The sequence below is a fragment of the Salvia miltiorrhiza genome, chromosome 4 (genome assembly GCF_028751815.1).
Source record: "Salvia miltiorrhiza cultivar Shanhuang (shh) chromosome 4, IMPLAD_Smil_shh, whole genome shotgun sequence".
NCBI lineage: Eukaryota > Viridiplantae > Streptophyta > Magnoliopsida > Lamiales > Lamiaceae > Salvia > Salvia miltiorrhiza.
This window is the reverse complement of record NC_080390.1, coordinates 775,449-790,645: the sequence shown is the minus strand read 5'-3', so window position 1 is coordinate 790,645 and position 15,197 is coordinate 775,449. Positions and strand designations below refer to the sequence as shown.

Genomic DNA, 15,197 nt, shown 5'->3' with positions numbered 1-15,197 from the left:
AATTATTCCATAATTAATAGACTAGCTCTGATTAAGTATAGTTTTATCATAGTCTACTCCTACGACATCTAATTCATTCAGACAAAAGACATTTATTGATAATCTATTGCTTAAATTATTTAGGGAGGATTGTAAATTTAACCAGCAAGTATCCAATTACGATGACATAATTATTAGTTTGATACATATCAAGTGAGTTGTAAGAATAAAGTGCATTAATGCTTCAGTGATCATCTTATCTAAGTCATGAGCTACATTATTTTATGTGCATTTCGTAAAAATTTAATTATAATTTTATGAGCTATTGCACTAAAATTTATGCGGTGGAAGTTTCAAATACTATATATTAAAAGAATAACAAATAAAATTATTTCATCTTTCCAGGAAATATCTTTTTAAAGGGATTGGATATATGTTTTAACAATATTATTTGTGTATTTGGTGAATGAAGAAAGAGTAATACAAATTAGAAAAATAATAATAAAAAATAATGAAAATGACTAATGACTCAATTAAAATAAAAATAAAAAATAAAAAATAGTGAATCCATTAGTTATAATGTGTGTAAATATATGACAATTATAAGGATAATAATTAATAAAGTTACTTTCAGAAATAGATTAGGAAAATGTTTCATGAACAGACGAAAATGAAAAATTATGAAGATATTTTGTAGACAAAAGAAATACGGTAAGATAATTCTTTTATAATAATGATACTCCCTCTGTCACACCTTTCTTGAGACATATTCCTTTTTAGCCGTCCCAACTATTTTGATATATATCCTTGTCATAACATAATTGAGTATTATCTAGATATAGTATTTGTTCAGGAGTTTCACATGAAATTGTTCGAATTAAATAATCAATATTCGAGTAGACGGTACAAATATTTGCATGAACATGTCAATCAAATTTAAAGATTTAGAAGTGGAACGCAGAAAGAATTAAAATTTGAGGATGAAGAGAGTGCAGAAGAGTAGGGGTGTAAACTTGGGGCAGGTCGGGTGACCTGCCCGTAAATTGCAAGTACTCGACCCGCAAAATCACACAAAAACAGCACCTTCACCCGTCCCGCATTGTATGTGCGAATAACCGTGCAATTTTTTGAAGATGCATATCTTCACCCGACCCTGTGTATTGAGTACTCGATACCCGCATAAGTATCGAATCGAGTGAAGGTATACCCGATATCCTCTATCCGAACTTTACACCCCTAGAGAAGAGTGAAGGGTAGGGCGCCGTGGGGTTAGCGGGAAACCCTAGCAAGAAAGATAAGTAGACAGGCCACATAAATTAATTAAAAAAGGGGTGAAGAAACAAAAAAAGAAAAGGAAAAAATAATAAAATAAAAAGAAAGAAAACAACAGAGTAGAGTGAGGAGAGAGAGGAGGATGAATGAAGGGGGAGGGAGGGGGGGCACTTTACTACTTTTTTATGTTGCACGCATCCATCCATGGCAGAAAACAGAAGGCAGACACAGTACTACTCCTTCATCGATCAGACCACAGAAAATTAAACACAAGAGCAACTCCTCCAACCCTCCATTTTGCAAACCCACCATTTTCTTCACTTCACCTTTCTTGATGTTCCACACCTGAGAAAAGTTTTTGGGGAAAATCGCGCTACCTCGAGTATATAATTACATACATACATGCATGTATATGTTGTCGAATTCCCTGCATTCTCGGAAGCGTGCTCCAGGTTGTAGACTTTGAATGGTGTTTTTGTTTCTGGGTTGTGGTGAGGGGTGGAAGTATTGAAGGAGGTGGTGGAATTTGGGGATTTGGTTAATTTAGATGAAGAGGATGCCCTTACCCTTTGAATTTGAGGGGAAGGGGGTGTTAGACTTAGATTTCGTAGTGAAGAACAGAGATTTCATCACAGATTTCGTGAGGAAGGGTTGTTTCCTGAGCAGCAGCTTCGGCGAGCCGACATCTGTGCTGGATTCTGCAAGGATTCCGAGCAGGCCCACATCCTCCTCAACACTGTCTTCATCTCTCGGCGGGAGCACCGGCGGGGGTGGTGCTGCTTCTACCGACACGGCCGGCGTGGCGGCGGTTTCGGACACTAACCCTTCCCCGAAATGGCAGCAAGACTCCACCACTGCCACCAGCTCCAATGCCGGAGGCGGAGCCGACCTGCTCCCAGTCCTGCCTTCTCTCGACGGCGGCGGCGGCAACCCGGAGAAATTCGCCATGGAGGACTGGGAGAGCGTGCTGTCGGAGTCTGCCGCCGTCTCCCCCAGCCAGGAGCAGGCCTTCATCCGCTGGGTCATGGGAGATGTGGAGGATCCTGCTATGGCCAATCTCAATAAAGCCCTCCAAATTGGCTCCGCCGCAGAGTTCGATTTCAGCGGCGGCTTCGGGGTTGTGGATCAAGGCTTCGGCGGGGACCAATTTGGGGGCAGCTTCATGCCCACGCTCCCTAATTTCAGCAGATCCAGCGCTGAGAAGATTGGTTTGCCCTTGCCTCCCTCTTCCGCTAATTTCAAATTTCCCCCAAATTCGATGCATCCGTCTAACAATCTCGGAGCAATAGCTCTTCATCATCCCACTGCATTTGATTCCTCTGCAGAAATGAAGCCTCCGATTTTCAACCAGCAGCTGCTCCTGAACCACCAGCCACAGCACGCCTCCTTCTTCTTCCCGCTGCCATTGACGCAGCAGCAAGAGCTCGGCCCCCCTCAGGCGAAGCGCCACAACCCCGGCGAGGAGCAGATCTCGAGAGGGCTTCAGCTGCTCCCCCATTACCAGAGGCCAATGGGATTAGGGCAGAAGCCCAAAATGGAGGAATTAGGGCAGCAGCAGCAGCAGCAGCAGGCCATAGTCGACCAGCTATTCAAGGCTGCAGAGCTTGTCCAGACCGGAAATCCAGTACTCGCGCAAGGGATATTGGCGCGGCTCAATCACCAGCTCTCTCCCATTGGTAAGCCTTTCAATAGGGCTGCTTTTTATTGCAAGGAGGCTTTGCAACTGCTCCTCCACACTAATAGTAACCATCTCAACAACCCTTCTTCAACGCCTACCTCTTCCCCTTTTAGCCTTGTTTTCAAGATTGGTGCTTACAAGTCCTTCTCTGAGATCTCTCCTCTTGTGCAATTCGCCAATTTCACCTGCAACCAAGCCATTCTTGAGGTTCTCCAAGGCTTTGATCGGATTCATATTGTCGATTTTGATATCGGCTATGGCGGGCAGTGGGCCTCTCTTATGCAGGAGCTTGCACTGCGCGGTGGGGGCGCCCCCTCCTTCAAAATCACCGCCCTCGCCTCCACTTCCACCCACGATCAGCTCGAGCTCGGCCTCACACGCGAGAATCTCATCCAGTTTGCTACTGAGATTAACATTGCTTTTGAGTTTGAGGCGATTAGTATTGATTCCTTGAATTCTGCTTCCTGGTCTCTACCGTTCCACGTGCAAGAGAATGAGGCGATTGCAGTGAATCTCCCCGTTGGCTCTCTTGCCAATCACCAATTCTCGGTGCCGTTGATCATGCGCTTTGTCAAGCAGCTCTCCCCGAGGATTGTCGTCTCTGTGGACAGAGGGTGTGATAGGACTGATCTTCCCTTTGCCAACCACATAGTTCACGCCCTCCAGTCTTACTCGAACCTGCTCGAGTCTCTTGATGCTGTCAATGTGAATATGGACGCTCTGCAGAAGATTGAGAGGTTCTTGCTCCAACCGGGGATTGAGAAGATTGTGATGGGCCGTCTTCGCTCACCTGAGAAGACGCAGCATTGGAGGGCTCTCTTTTTGTCGTCAGGGTTCTCCCCGATAACCTTTAGCAACTTCACGGAATCACAGGCGGAGTGTGTGATAAAGAGGACTCCTGTTCGAGGATTTCAGGTGGAGAAGAGGCAGTCTTCTCTCGTTCTTTGTTGGCAACGGAAGGAACTCATCTCTGCTACTGCCTGGAGATGCTGAAGCTCGCGGATTCTTCCTGTCGAGAAGGTGCCCCAAACTCAACTACTGCCTTAAAATTTAATGAATATTCATCATGCCTGAGTTTCTTCTGCTAATTTTCTTGGTGACTCGGGCGGATTGTTTCCAACTTTCGAATGAACCGGCCACATTTTAGTAATGGATGTTCTAATATAGTTAATCTTATTCAATGTCGTATGTTAATTAATTGCGGATCGATCTTGCTTACTCTCTCGCTGCTGCCTTGCTTTTTCTTCTTAAAGGCAGATTATTGTGTTTGTAACCATAGGGAATGGGAAATGAAAATGGAGAAAACAAAAGAATTTAACCCTTTTGACTCATTCTTTGATTGTGCCTATGGATTAGCATTGATATTGTTTATCTGCTGCTTTGATCATTAATGTTCCTAAATCCTAGTGATTCCATCAAGAAGTTGATGTGTTTTTTTCATTCTCTTTGATTGTTGTGCAGCAAGATATGATTTTGAGTAGTCAATGGGAATTATTTAGTCGTTTACGTTTAAGGAATAAGCATGTTGATGGTGATGGTATATGATTTTTTATGATTTTTGTAGGTGATTTAGATGGATAAGCTGCATTTTGGTGATATGAATCTGATCCCAACGTTGCTAGAACCAGACATTTATTCTTGTGAAAAATCATTTGGCAATGAATGTTGTAACTGTTTGATTTAGTTATGCAAATCTTTGAACTGAGAGAGAGAGAGAGAGGGGAGAGAGTGTGGTGTGTGGACATGGCTGAACAAAATAGAGGTTGTTGGCCCCAAAATTCTATTTAGTAGATGCATCTTCTATGATTGGTATGTCTCTTTCAATTATAATGTGGATTTTGGTGTTACTTAATTGTTTTGTGTTATGTTTTTGGCTCTGTTTCTCCATCACGTTACTTTGCATGCCAACATTTCATTTTTTTAATCCCCATTGAAGTTGCTGCTGTTAAGGCTAATCCCTCTTTTTCTAAGATTTAGGCCATGTCGTGTGTGTGTGTGAGAGAGAGAGAGAGAGAGAGATGATCTTATAGTACTCCCTCCGTCTCATGAAGCATGATACAGTTCTTTTCGGCACGAGAATTGAGAAATTGGTATTTTGTGTGTTAAGCGTGGTAGGTGAAAAACAAAAAAAAAAACTGTGTCATGCTTCGTGGGAAAGAAAGAATATTTTGATTTCAAGAATGGTTGTGATGGTAACCGAGATGTTTGGGCTAGTTAAAGGGCTACGTGCTTTACGCGGTTTCAATAATTAGCACCCTTTTATTTTGAATGATTCATAATTTGCCTTTTAAGTATATCTGTCTATTATTTATTTAAGTGGCTTGGACAGGAGTTGTGTTGATGTCGAGTTTTGATTATCTGTTTTGGAGTAATCTAATATTTTTGGGAGATCATTTGGGCTTAATGATGTGGTTTTTGATTTTGATTGTTTTATTTATCCCTATTGTCTTTGCTAGTGCTCTACGACCCATATTAAAATGATTTTGTTGATAACTACTACCTCTCGAACCCCTTATTTCATCTTAATTTGAATTTCTTTCCTTTCCCTTTTCCAATTTGTTTGCTTACTGCTCCCTTCGTCCGCGATATTGTTGCACTTTGTAGGCGGCACGAATTTTAAGAAAGTGATGGATATTGTTGTGAGTGGAATTTGGATCTCATTAATATTGTGAATGGAGTTTGTGAACCCTACTGTTATAAATAGAAGCGTAAATGATATTGTGAACGAATCAAAATAATAAATTCAACTATACTTTTGCCTAGAAAATAGTTTTTTTAGCACTTACAATTTTTTTTTGAAAAAGTTTTAGCACTTCGACCAAATTTACAAATTCATATATATATGCCACCTGATCGCAGCTAAAATTGAAAATCATAGTGAAAAGACAGAAATAGCCCTGCATTAATGTTAATTAATTAAGAAAGAGCACAGCTTTGTTAAAGAAAACTTAGGCGTCTTTAAACAACTCTTTGCTGACACACAAATACACAATACAATGTGCTCTTTAGTTTTTGTCTCTCATCTCACTCAAGTGTTCTCCACCCATTCATATTTTATTCATTATTATACTTTTATAAATTATTTGTAAGATGGTTTACTCTTAGGTAAAATTTTCTTACGTACATCAATTATTTGTAAGATGGTTTATTCATTATTATACTTTTATAAATTACTTATACTTCGTCTATTTCAATTTTTAGTATTTATATTTTCATTTTTGATCGTTGCATATTTTTATTATCAATTTATATTTTTAGTAAAAGTAGGTGAAATTTTTAATCACTTTAATACTCTCATAAAGGTGAGATTCTTATTCCAGTTACAACATACACAGCCACTTTATTAAAATTCGCGACATTCTCAATTTGAAACTAAAAGAGGAAACAAAGAGAATAATAAATAATTAAAATTAAATTATGTAATCTAATATTTTTGGGAGTATATCAAATTAAAATTTTTGGCATGATCTTTAATGTGATGTATATAGAACATTCTAGTACTATCAAATTACATTATACTCTCTCTGTCTCAAAAAAGTTTATCCCAATTTCATTTTTGAGGCATACCAAAAAATGTGCCAAAATCTCCTTATTTTCTGTTTTTGTACATGGTCCACGGTCCACCATCAACTTTATATTTATAATCCTTTAAACACTATTTTTGTACATGACCCACCATCAAATAGTAAATTTTGAACAGTTTTTAGTGAAACTTGTGTTGCTCCATTTGAGGCAAACTTTTGAGGCGCGAATGAAGTATTTGAAAAAAATAAAAATATAGGATTGAGTGTGAATTGTGAAAACAAAATTGGCATTATGGAATACTGAAAAATCAAAATTAAAAAATAACACTAAGAAGTATTTATTAAAATTGTGCTTTTATATATCTATAATATATATTACATTGACATAGATATAAATACAGGTTGATGTCATATTTTTGCTATAAACAAAAGAAACTAAAATTGAAAAAATAGACTAAAATAAAGTAAATTAAATAAAACCAAAATTGTAAAAGAAAATATAGAAAATAAAATAAACCAAATGATAAAAGATAATATCAAAAAAAAAATTAATAAGAGAGATTTTTCTTTTAGTTTGAGTCTTCCTACTTGTATATCATTTTATTTTAAGGATTATTTGCGTGTAAATACACGAATTTTCAATATTTTCTAGTTGTTTCACGCAATTGGTAGGAAGAATGATAGCAAGAATTGATAGAATAATCAATTTTAATTTAATCAGAATATTTCGTCATAGGGAAAATCAGAAAAATACTAAATTCTTGTATTTAAATTCAAAAAATAAAGTTCGTGGGAAAACTAGAAAATGCTGAAAGTTCGTGTATTTACACGCAAATATTCCGTATTTTAAATCTATTTTTAACATCATTGTTATGCCATCTAACTCGTTGCAATTCCCGAAGTGCAGCTCCACCGAAATCTCCGCCGCTAACAGAAGCGGCGCCGCCGCCCTTCTCAACCTGCGCCTATGCATCCTCTTTCCGTCTGAAACAATTTCCACTTCGCAATGGCTTCGCAAGTTGTAGAATTGGATAGAATTGCTTTAATTCCGCTCTCCGTCAGCTCCCTCTGCTCCGGCCGTTCTCACTCCCACTTTCGTCACCGGCCAACCCTTCCGAGATTTGCCGCACAATCGAATTATCAGAAAATTAGGTTCAAGTTAGATGTAAATGGCAGTGGCGTGCAAGGGCTTTCTAGAACTCCTAGGGGGGTTTTATCCAATCGACGCCGGCGGGTGATACTGGGAGTGGCTAGCGCAGAGCAGCCGGAGCGAATTGATGGCGGTGAATTATCTGATGAGGTAAGCTCTTATAAGTTTATGTACAAATATGGTGAAGAACTGTTTCTACCCTATGTTTTACGTTATGATAACTCCTTCCTGCATCTTATATTTTTTCATTTTTCACTTTGATTTTTTCAAATTCTGAAATATACATGGATGTAATGGAATAGAAAATGACAAGAGGAATTCCACCTCTGTGTTTGGTTGAAATGAAGTATTGTTTTACCCTCTCTCTTGTTGAAGTAGTACATGCCCAGAATTGCTGAGCTTCGTCTGCTCTCTAGACTGGCTATATCATTCTCCAATGGGAGGGGAGCTAGCTGACATAAGAAAACATTGTAATATGGTATGATCATACAAAAATGTTTGGAGGAGAGAGAGAGTGAGGTTGGTGAAAATGTTGAACTTTGGAAAAAGAAGAGCATGTGAAAGAACTTTGTTAAACCATTGCACTTGATTCTTGTAATATCATGGCTGTTCTAATACTCTGAATTTCATGGCTTACACTAATGGGTTAAACCTTAAAGTTGAGTGCCATATTTCGGTAATGCTTGACAAAGTGACCACTGGTGGGCGATTCGATAATATGTCATTAGGTGTAACTAAGCTATGAAAGTTGCATAATAGACTAAAAGTTGAAATCTATGTTGTGCCATCTAATTCTAAAAGGAAGGAGATTCCAAATTGTCCCCACAACTATTTACCGGTGAGCACTTCATCCCTAAAACTAATTTCCCCCAAATTGATTTTCTCCCAATTTCTGAGCTTTAGATTTATAATCAAAGTTCAAAGAATTATCCCTATATCCTTAGAAGACAGTTGTGGGGCAACTTGGACCTTATCCCATTCTAGAATTATCAGCACTCTCTTATGAAATACTTTTGATTGCTGCAGTTGGTGCATCACTTGGAAGGAACTCAAGAAAGCAAATCTTTTCAAAATTTAAGGGGTGTGGATCCTTTTTAACTATAGGAGTAAGATATGGAAAATATTCTTTTTCATGCCACACCTGATGCCGAGTATACATTTGTATTAAATTTTTCACTGGTATGATCTCTTTGATACTAGTTTGTATTATCTTAGCTGGACCACTGACACAACTATGTTGTAGGAAGTTCAAAGAGGCAATCAATCATCTGGGGAGAGCGATTTAGATGAGGAACACAGAAAAAAAACAAGTCAGTTAAGGAAAAGGATTATATTTGGACTAGGCATTGGAGTTTTAGTTGGTGGAGTGGTATTGGCTGGAGAGTGGGTTTTCACGGTAGCCCTTTCTGCAGCAGTATTTGCTGGTTCCAGGGAGTACTTTGAGCTGGTAAGAAGTCGCGGCATTGCTTCCGGAATGACTCCTCCTCCTCGATATGTTTCACGAGCTTGTTCTGTTATCTGTTGTGTTATGCCTCTGCTCACACTGTAAGAGTTTTTGGCTAACTTCATTTGTTTTGCTATTTTTTTTAGCTATGCACGTGGCCAATTTCTTGTAAATGAAAATGAACTCTTTGTTTTGATTATGTGCTGTTAGTATTTGTTTTATTCGTCACTGAAAAACATGACTTTCTACAAAGACGGCTTTATTCCTACATATGTCATTACTGCTTCTGTTGACGGCCTAGTATTTGGTATTGCGGCTATAAAGCCTCCAAGAAAAAATTGCAACTTTCACATGGAAGAAAAGTGTATCGAGATTATTTTACCTTCTTGAGGGCAAGGAAATTAATGATTTAATCAGAAGAGTTTAGTTTAAAATACTTGTAGAGTATCAAAATTGATTAGGTATTCATAACTCGTAATTGCATCTCAAAAATGTTTGCCTCTCAAATTTGCTGAGTTTGAGTTTGAGAAGAATTTTGGATGCAGTATTTTATAGATAGATTAATTTGCTGACCACTAGTAATATTGTTCTTTTAGTTACTTTGGGCATATTGATGTATCTGTGACATCTGCGGCCTTCTTTGTTGCTACGGCGCTCCTTCTGCAAAGGGGAAATCCTCGTTTTTCTCAACTTAGTACTACCATGTTTGGACTTTTCTATTGTGGCTACCTTCCTTGCTTCTGGGTAAAGCTGCGGTGTGGTTTAGCAGCTCCTGCACTGAATACACGTAAGGCAGTTCTCTATTTGTTTTTTGATTGACAATCATAAGAGCATTGCATATGCAAATTGTAAATATATGGGTTTGGAGTAGGAACATGATAGTCTTGCCCTATACTATGCTGGAATTTGGTGCATCTATGCATGAAGTTGGCTATATAAGTTCTCTATTTGTTTTTTGATTGACAATCATAAGAGCATTGCATATGCAAATTGTAAATATATGGGTTTGGAGTAGGAACATGATTAATAATTTAGTCTTGCCCTGTACTATGCTGGAATTTGGTGCATCTATGCATGAAGTTGGCTATATAAGTTATTAGCTCAATCTTTTTGTTCTGCACTTTATCATTCATGCACACATTGCTATGTGTTTTGTAAAAATTTATTGTATTAGACACCTAGAGTCAGTGGAGGGACTGGGATGTCTACATGGTAAGGCAGCTGGGCAAGGCTGGATGACAGATTTATTTGGATACAGCAAAGCGTAAGAGTTTGCATCTGTGTATAGTTTCTTTGTAGGCACTGAACAAGTGAAATATGCAGTTCCCTGAAGATTGACCGCTGGGGATAGAGGGGCAAGACTTCCGAATTGTAGGTCCCATAAGTGATAGTGAGATTTCATTTGTGATGCTTCCTTAGATTCAGCGTAACGGGCTTGGTAGCTATTCTATAACCTATATTGTCTTCTGGGCCTAGAACATACCGAAATTTGGTTACGCTTTGTGGTTTCTGTATCAAATTGGATTATCTGAAAGTCTGTGTATGCATTTAGATTAATATTTTTGGATTCTGGATGTTGTGAGATCAAGGGGGATAGATTAGAGACTTAAACATAGTGTTTTTGGGCTATTATAAGTTTAACTGAGTATCGAGCTGATGATAGAATTTGATTTACTAAAAGATCTTCGCAAGCTCCCCTGGACAGTGTACTACATTATGCCATACTTTACTACACTCTCTTCCCTGTTAGATACTTAATTAGGCCCAGACAGACCATTTCTTGAAATTAGCTAGTGAATGACTACCCATAATCTCAAGCATTCGTCAATTCTTTCTCCTTTTTCTTGGATCTCTGGTCTTATATTGTCATTTTAGTTTATACAACTTCTGATGTTATGTGGCAAAATATGATGGAGATGCTTTTAGAACTCTACAAGATTGTACTGGATTTTTGAAATTTGAACTATGTGTATGTTTTGGCAGGATTTGCAGCATCTTGGCCTCTTCTTCTTGGTGGAAACACTATGTGGACAGTGGGTCTTGTGGCCACCTTGATCTCAGTTAGTAGTATTATTGCAGCAGATACATTTGCCTTTATTGGTGGCAAGGTACTCTCTTTTTCCCTGAACTAGTTTTCTCAACTATTCTTCTCCTAAAAGTGTTTCTTGGTGGCAAGATATATGGTCTTAAAGTCTTGAGGAATTTTGTGCAGGCCTTTGGCCGGACACCACTTATTGCAGTCAGTCCGAAAAAGACATGGGAGGGAGCTCTTGTTGGATTAGGTGGTTGTATAGCGGCTTCTGTTTTATTGGCCAAGGTCTTCTCCTGGCCTACTTCTACGCTGAGGTGATTGGTTTGTTTTTATGTTTCAACACTCAAGTTCAAATCTTTGTTCCTCCATACTTTCTACTTTGGTATCCTGCTCCATTGTATGATCCAGCATGATGTCGAAACTCTAAAGAATACCATCATTAAATTTCCTTTTAAATATACTAATATGTTTCTTTATTTCAGTGCCGTAGCTTTTGGGTTTCTGAACTTCTTTGGATCTCTTTTTGGTGATCTTACCGAGTCCATGATCAAGCGAGATGCAGGTGTCAAGGATTCAGGATCTCTCATACCGGGACATGGTAATACCCAAATATGTTACTTGTTTTTTTATTATTGCATGTCTGTCTTGCCTAACTTCGGTTAAGTAGCCAATTCACCGTGGCCTCTATGTGATTGTGCTGTTAGCTGACCTATATTTGGACCACTTAAAGTTGCCAGTGATAATCTCGTGATCACAGATTTTTTGTTTTCCTTTCTTGATTTTTTTTAACTATAGATGACCTTAGGTTCTATAAATACGTTCGAACCAGCCACTCAGCTACAATACAGCACACTAGTATCCGTTTTGATGTTTTATTAGATGACGTGTGTATTCGAAGCTATTTAGCACGTTCTACTCAGTCATCTCCGTTGTGCGTATTCGTTGCTCATTCAGAGTCTGTTTTGTGTAAGCAGGAGGGATACTAGATAGAGTCGACAGCTACATTTTCACCGGAGCACTTGCTCACTCCTTCGTGAAAACCTTCCTCCCACTCTACGGAATTTGATCGAGTGCACGACGTGCTAATCGTAACTTCGGGATGTTTGGTAGCTCTTGACTGGAGCTATCAAAAGCAGGAAAAGGAGAATGTGTTTCAAATCCACCAGGTGCTTCCATTATGCAAGTCTAACTTCCTTCCAAATAAATATTTCATTTTTACATAAAAAATGCTCAAATCTAAGCACCATAATCTCTCAGTAGTTAGATAGTGTAAGTTTGGAATAAACAAGTCATTGTATACTGAAAATCTTCAGCTGCATTTAATTGATTAATGCCTGAGGTTGAGTTTGGCAGAAAATCATTTTCAATCCTTAAAATCATTTTTAGTTGCTATCTGCTACAGTTGATAATGATGTATAGCCAAAGACATGTCAACCTATGCCTATCTAGAGAGAGAAAGTGGCACCACGAATCACACAATGGGTTTTCTCTCAACTCTTTGAGCAAAAAACAGTGACATTTGTCAACTTATTATCTATATTTAGTGAACAAAAGGCCATTAAAAAAAATATGATATCAAACAAGTATGATTTAAACCAAAATATTTCTCAAAAAACCAGCAAAAACATGGCAGCTTCCAAACAAAGGGTTTTGCCAAAATTGCATCTTACTTTCATGTGAATTTGTCTCTTCAACCACTCTTAAGAGCATCCGCAATGGGGTTACATGATAGCTTACATGATAGCCTACTTTATGATGGGGGACCACATGGTGTAAAGATGCTGCAGTGGGGTTACACGATAGCTTACACGATAACTTACATGATAATGGCGCGTGTGAAACACGCAATGAACAAATGGGCTACACGATAGAACGTGTAGCCCTCGTGTAAACCTCTCCCGCAACGGTTACACGATAGCTCATTTACACGATAGCCCTATCGTGTAATGGCTATCGTGTAACCATTGTGGATGCTCTAACACATATGCACTGTCTCCAATGCTATACTAATTAGCCACAATTTTTTGTTAATTTTTTTATATGCTCATTTTTTCAAACAAGTGCTCAAATTCAAGATTGTCATTTGGTGACTCACAACTACATAATTATATTTAAATTACGTCTACTAACACGATAAGAACAAAACTAAATAAGTGTAAGTAAAAGGTGAAACAAGTATAATATTTCCTTTGACTAAGTGAGCTCAACTAGTAATTAGACAAGTTGGATGAAAAAAGTGATGATGATGATGATGATATATACACATAAATTTCATCTTTTTCGGCTGCAAAAATTGCCAATTTATGGGCCTACAGATAAACTAAGACCTATCCTTCCTTCCCAAGTGGAGAATCCACTTTTCAAGACGAAAATGTCTAGTGTCTAGTTAAAAGGAAAAGAACAAGTCCCACTATTTCATGTGCCCAAATGTCTAAGAGTTGCAAACTACTCAATTGGGAGATGGAAACCAACCACTATAATTTGTTGTCACACAATGAATATTTTTTGGGTTTGACCTTGGATGAGACATAGACATACATGTGTATAAGTCATCCCAAAATCAAGAAGACTAATAGAGAGAGAGAGGGAATTAAAGTTGTTGGGGGATAGGAAAACAAATGAAGATAGGAAGAGCACCATGCAAATGGGAGAGAAAACCCCATCTCATCCATGCAAAGAAGGTGTAGGAAAAAAAAAAAAGAGTAGGAAAAAGGAGAGAGTAATAGAGTCTTGAGATAGAAGAGATAAAGACCCATGATGGAAATGTTGCATAGTTATCAAGGGCCCCACCACAAGTTGCTTTTGGACAAACATGAGTGCTTACTTTTGGGTTTTGGTATATAACCAAACAAAAAATATATGTGTGGGAAGGAAAGAATGCGTTGTTTTAAAGCGGACTATGGAAGAAAAAAAGGAGGGGAAACTATGGATTGATGAGAGAGAGAGAGAGAGAGAGAGAGAGAGAGAGTAAAAATGATGGAGAAGAGTTAAAGAGGAGTAAGAGGAGATGGTGCACCAAGCATCTATGGAAATGGCTTTATTTTGAGAGAGAGAGAGAGAGAGAGAGATAAGCTTTAATTTGAGAGAGAGAGAGGGAGAGAGAGATAAGCTTTAATTTGAGAGAGAGAGAGAGAGAGGGAGAGAGAGATAAGCTTTAAGTTGAGAGAGAGAGAGAGAGAGAGAGGGAGAGAGAGAGATGACAAGCCTAACATTTCTTGGCACACGCACACTTCCATGTAACTTTCACCATACAAACATACATATATCATCCTTTTTTTCACTTTACCTTTTCCCTCACTTTTTTGTCTCTTTTTACCCTTTGCCTCGGATGCTAATGTGATTCATCTTGTTTTATTTTTTTACTTTTATCAATAGGTGGGCTTTTTTTTTTTCACATCGAGTATTCTTGAGACTAAATATATCAAATTTAAACCTCATAATAGGTCGAGCTTATTGCACTTGACTTTCCAAGGGTAAATTTTTACCTCCTCATGTGGTTTGTAGGCTCTTAAGTGTAACTTACCCTATGAGGTACCCTTATGCATTCTCGTTGATTGATAAATTTAACATGGAAAAATAAGGGATAACAGAAAATTCTTCATTTAAATCCTCTCTTTTTTTCCCCTCATTTTTTACAAAAGAGAATTTCACAATTTTTTATTCTTCTGTTCACTTCAAGGATGAATAATATTATCACACAAAAATGAAGGGAGTGAAAAAAAAAATGAAAAATGATGAAATTCTCTTTTGCAGTAGATGAGAGACAAGAAAATAGACATTTAAAGAGACAAACTTCTGTTATCTCTCTTTTTCCTATAATAAATTCATCAATCAAAAATAACACACCCATATAAGTTCTCAATGATCTTGCTATATCATTGCTTTTTTTTTTTTGTCAAGTCTTTTCCTTAACTAATATGGATGGATTACATAGTTCAAGAGAGATATATAAGATGAAAATTACTTATTTCAATAATACATATTACTCGTACCCGTCACAAGTTTGATATATAAAACATTAAGGTGAAACGCATTTTGTAACAAAAAAAAATGCGATGGTGACACGTCAATCACATTCCTTGAAATTTGAATTCACAAACTATATATTATCCATGAGT

The 15,197-nt window shown here is 37.9% G+C and overlaps 2 protein-coding genes across 6 annotated transcripts; both read left to right on the top strand.

Annotated features, from left to right (window-relative positions):
- The first annotated feature begins 1,309 nt into the window (after positions 1 to 1,309).
- Positions 1,310 to 4,781, top strand: LOC131022015 (scarecrow-like protein 6). 2 transcript variants are annotated; one of them, XM_057951377.1, is made up of 3 exons: positions 1,378 to 2,459; positions 2,577 to 3,949; positions 4,494 to 4,781. In XM_057951377.1, the coding sequence occupies exons 1-2, from the start codon at positions 1,799 to 1,801 to the stop codon at positions 3,920 to 3,922; spliced, it is 2,007 nt and encodes a 668-aa protein (XP_057807360.1). In that variant the 5' UTR covers positions 1,378 to 1,798; the 3' UTR covers positions 3,923 to 3,949; positions 4,494 to 4,781. The 2 variants fall into 2 exon arrangements, with proteins under 2 accessions (XP_057807359.1, XP_057807360.1); XM_057951376.1 differs by having other exon boundaries at positions 1,310 to 3,949.
- A 2,421-nt stretch (positions 4,782 to 7,202) lies between these two features.
- LOC131022014 (phosphatidate cytidylyltransferase 4, chloroplastic-like) lies at positions 7,203 to 12,436 on the top strand. 4 transcript variants are annotated; one of them, XM_057951372.1, is made up of 8 exons: positions 7,312 to 7,753; positions 8,630 to 8,684; positions 8,851 to 9,148; positions 9,644 to 9,834; positions 11,031 to 11,155; positions 11,260 to 11,393; positions 11,562 to 11,677; positions 12,054 to 12,436. In XM_057951372.1, exons 1-8 carry the CDS (start codon positions 7,460 to 7,462, stop codon positions 12,143 to 12,145), a joined length of 1,305 nt encoding a protein of 434 aa, XP_057807355.1. In that variant the 5' UTR covers positions 7,312 to 7,459; the 3' UTR covers positions 12,146 to 12,436. The 4 variants fall into 4 exon arrangements, with proteins under 4 accessions (XP_057807356.1, XP_057807357.1, XP_057807355.1 ...); XM_057951373.1 differs by lacking the exon at positions 8,630 to 8,684 and having other exon boundaries at positions 7,203 to 7,753; positions 8,847 to 9,148; XM_057951374.1 differs by lacking the exon at positions 11,562 to 11,677 and having other exon boundaries at positions 7,311 to 7,753.
- Positions 12,437 to 15,197: the final 2,761 nt, after the last annotated feature.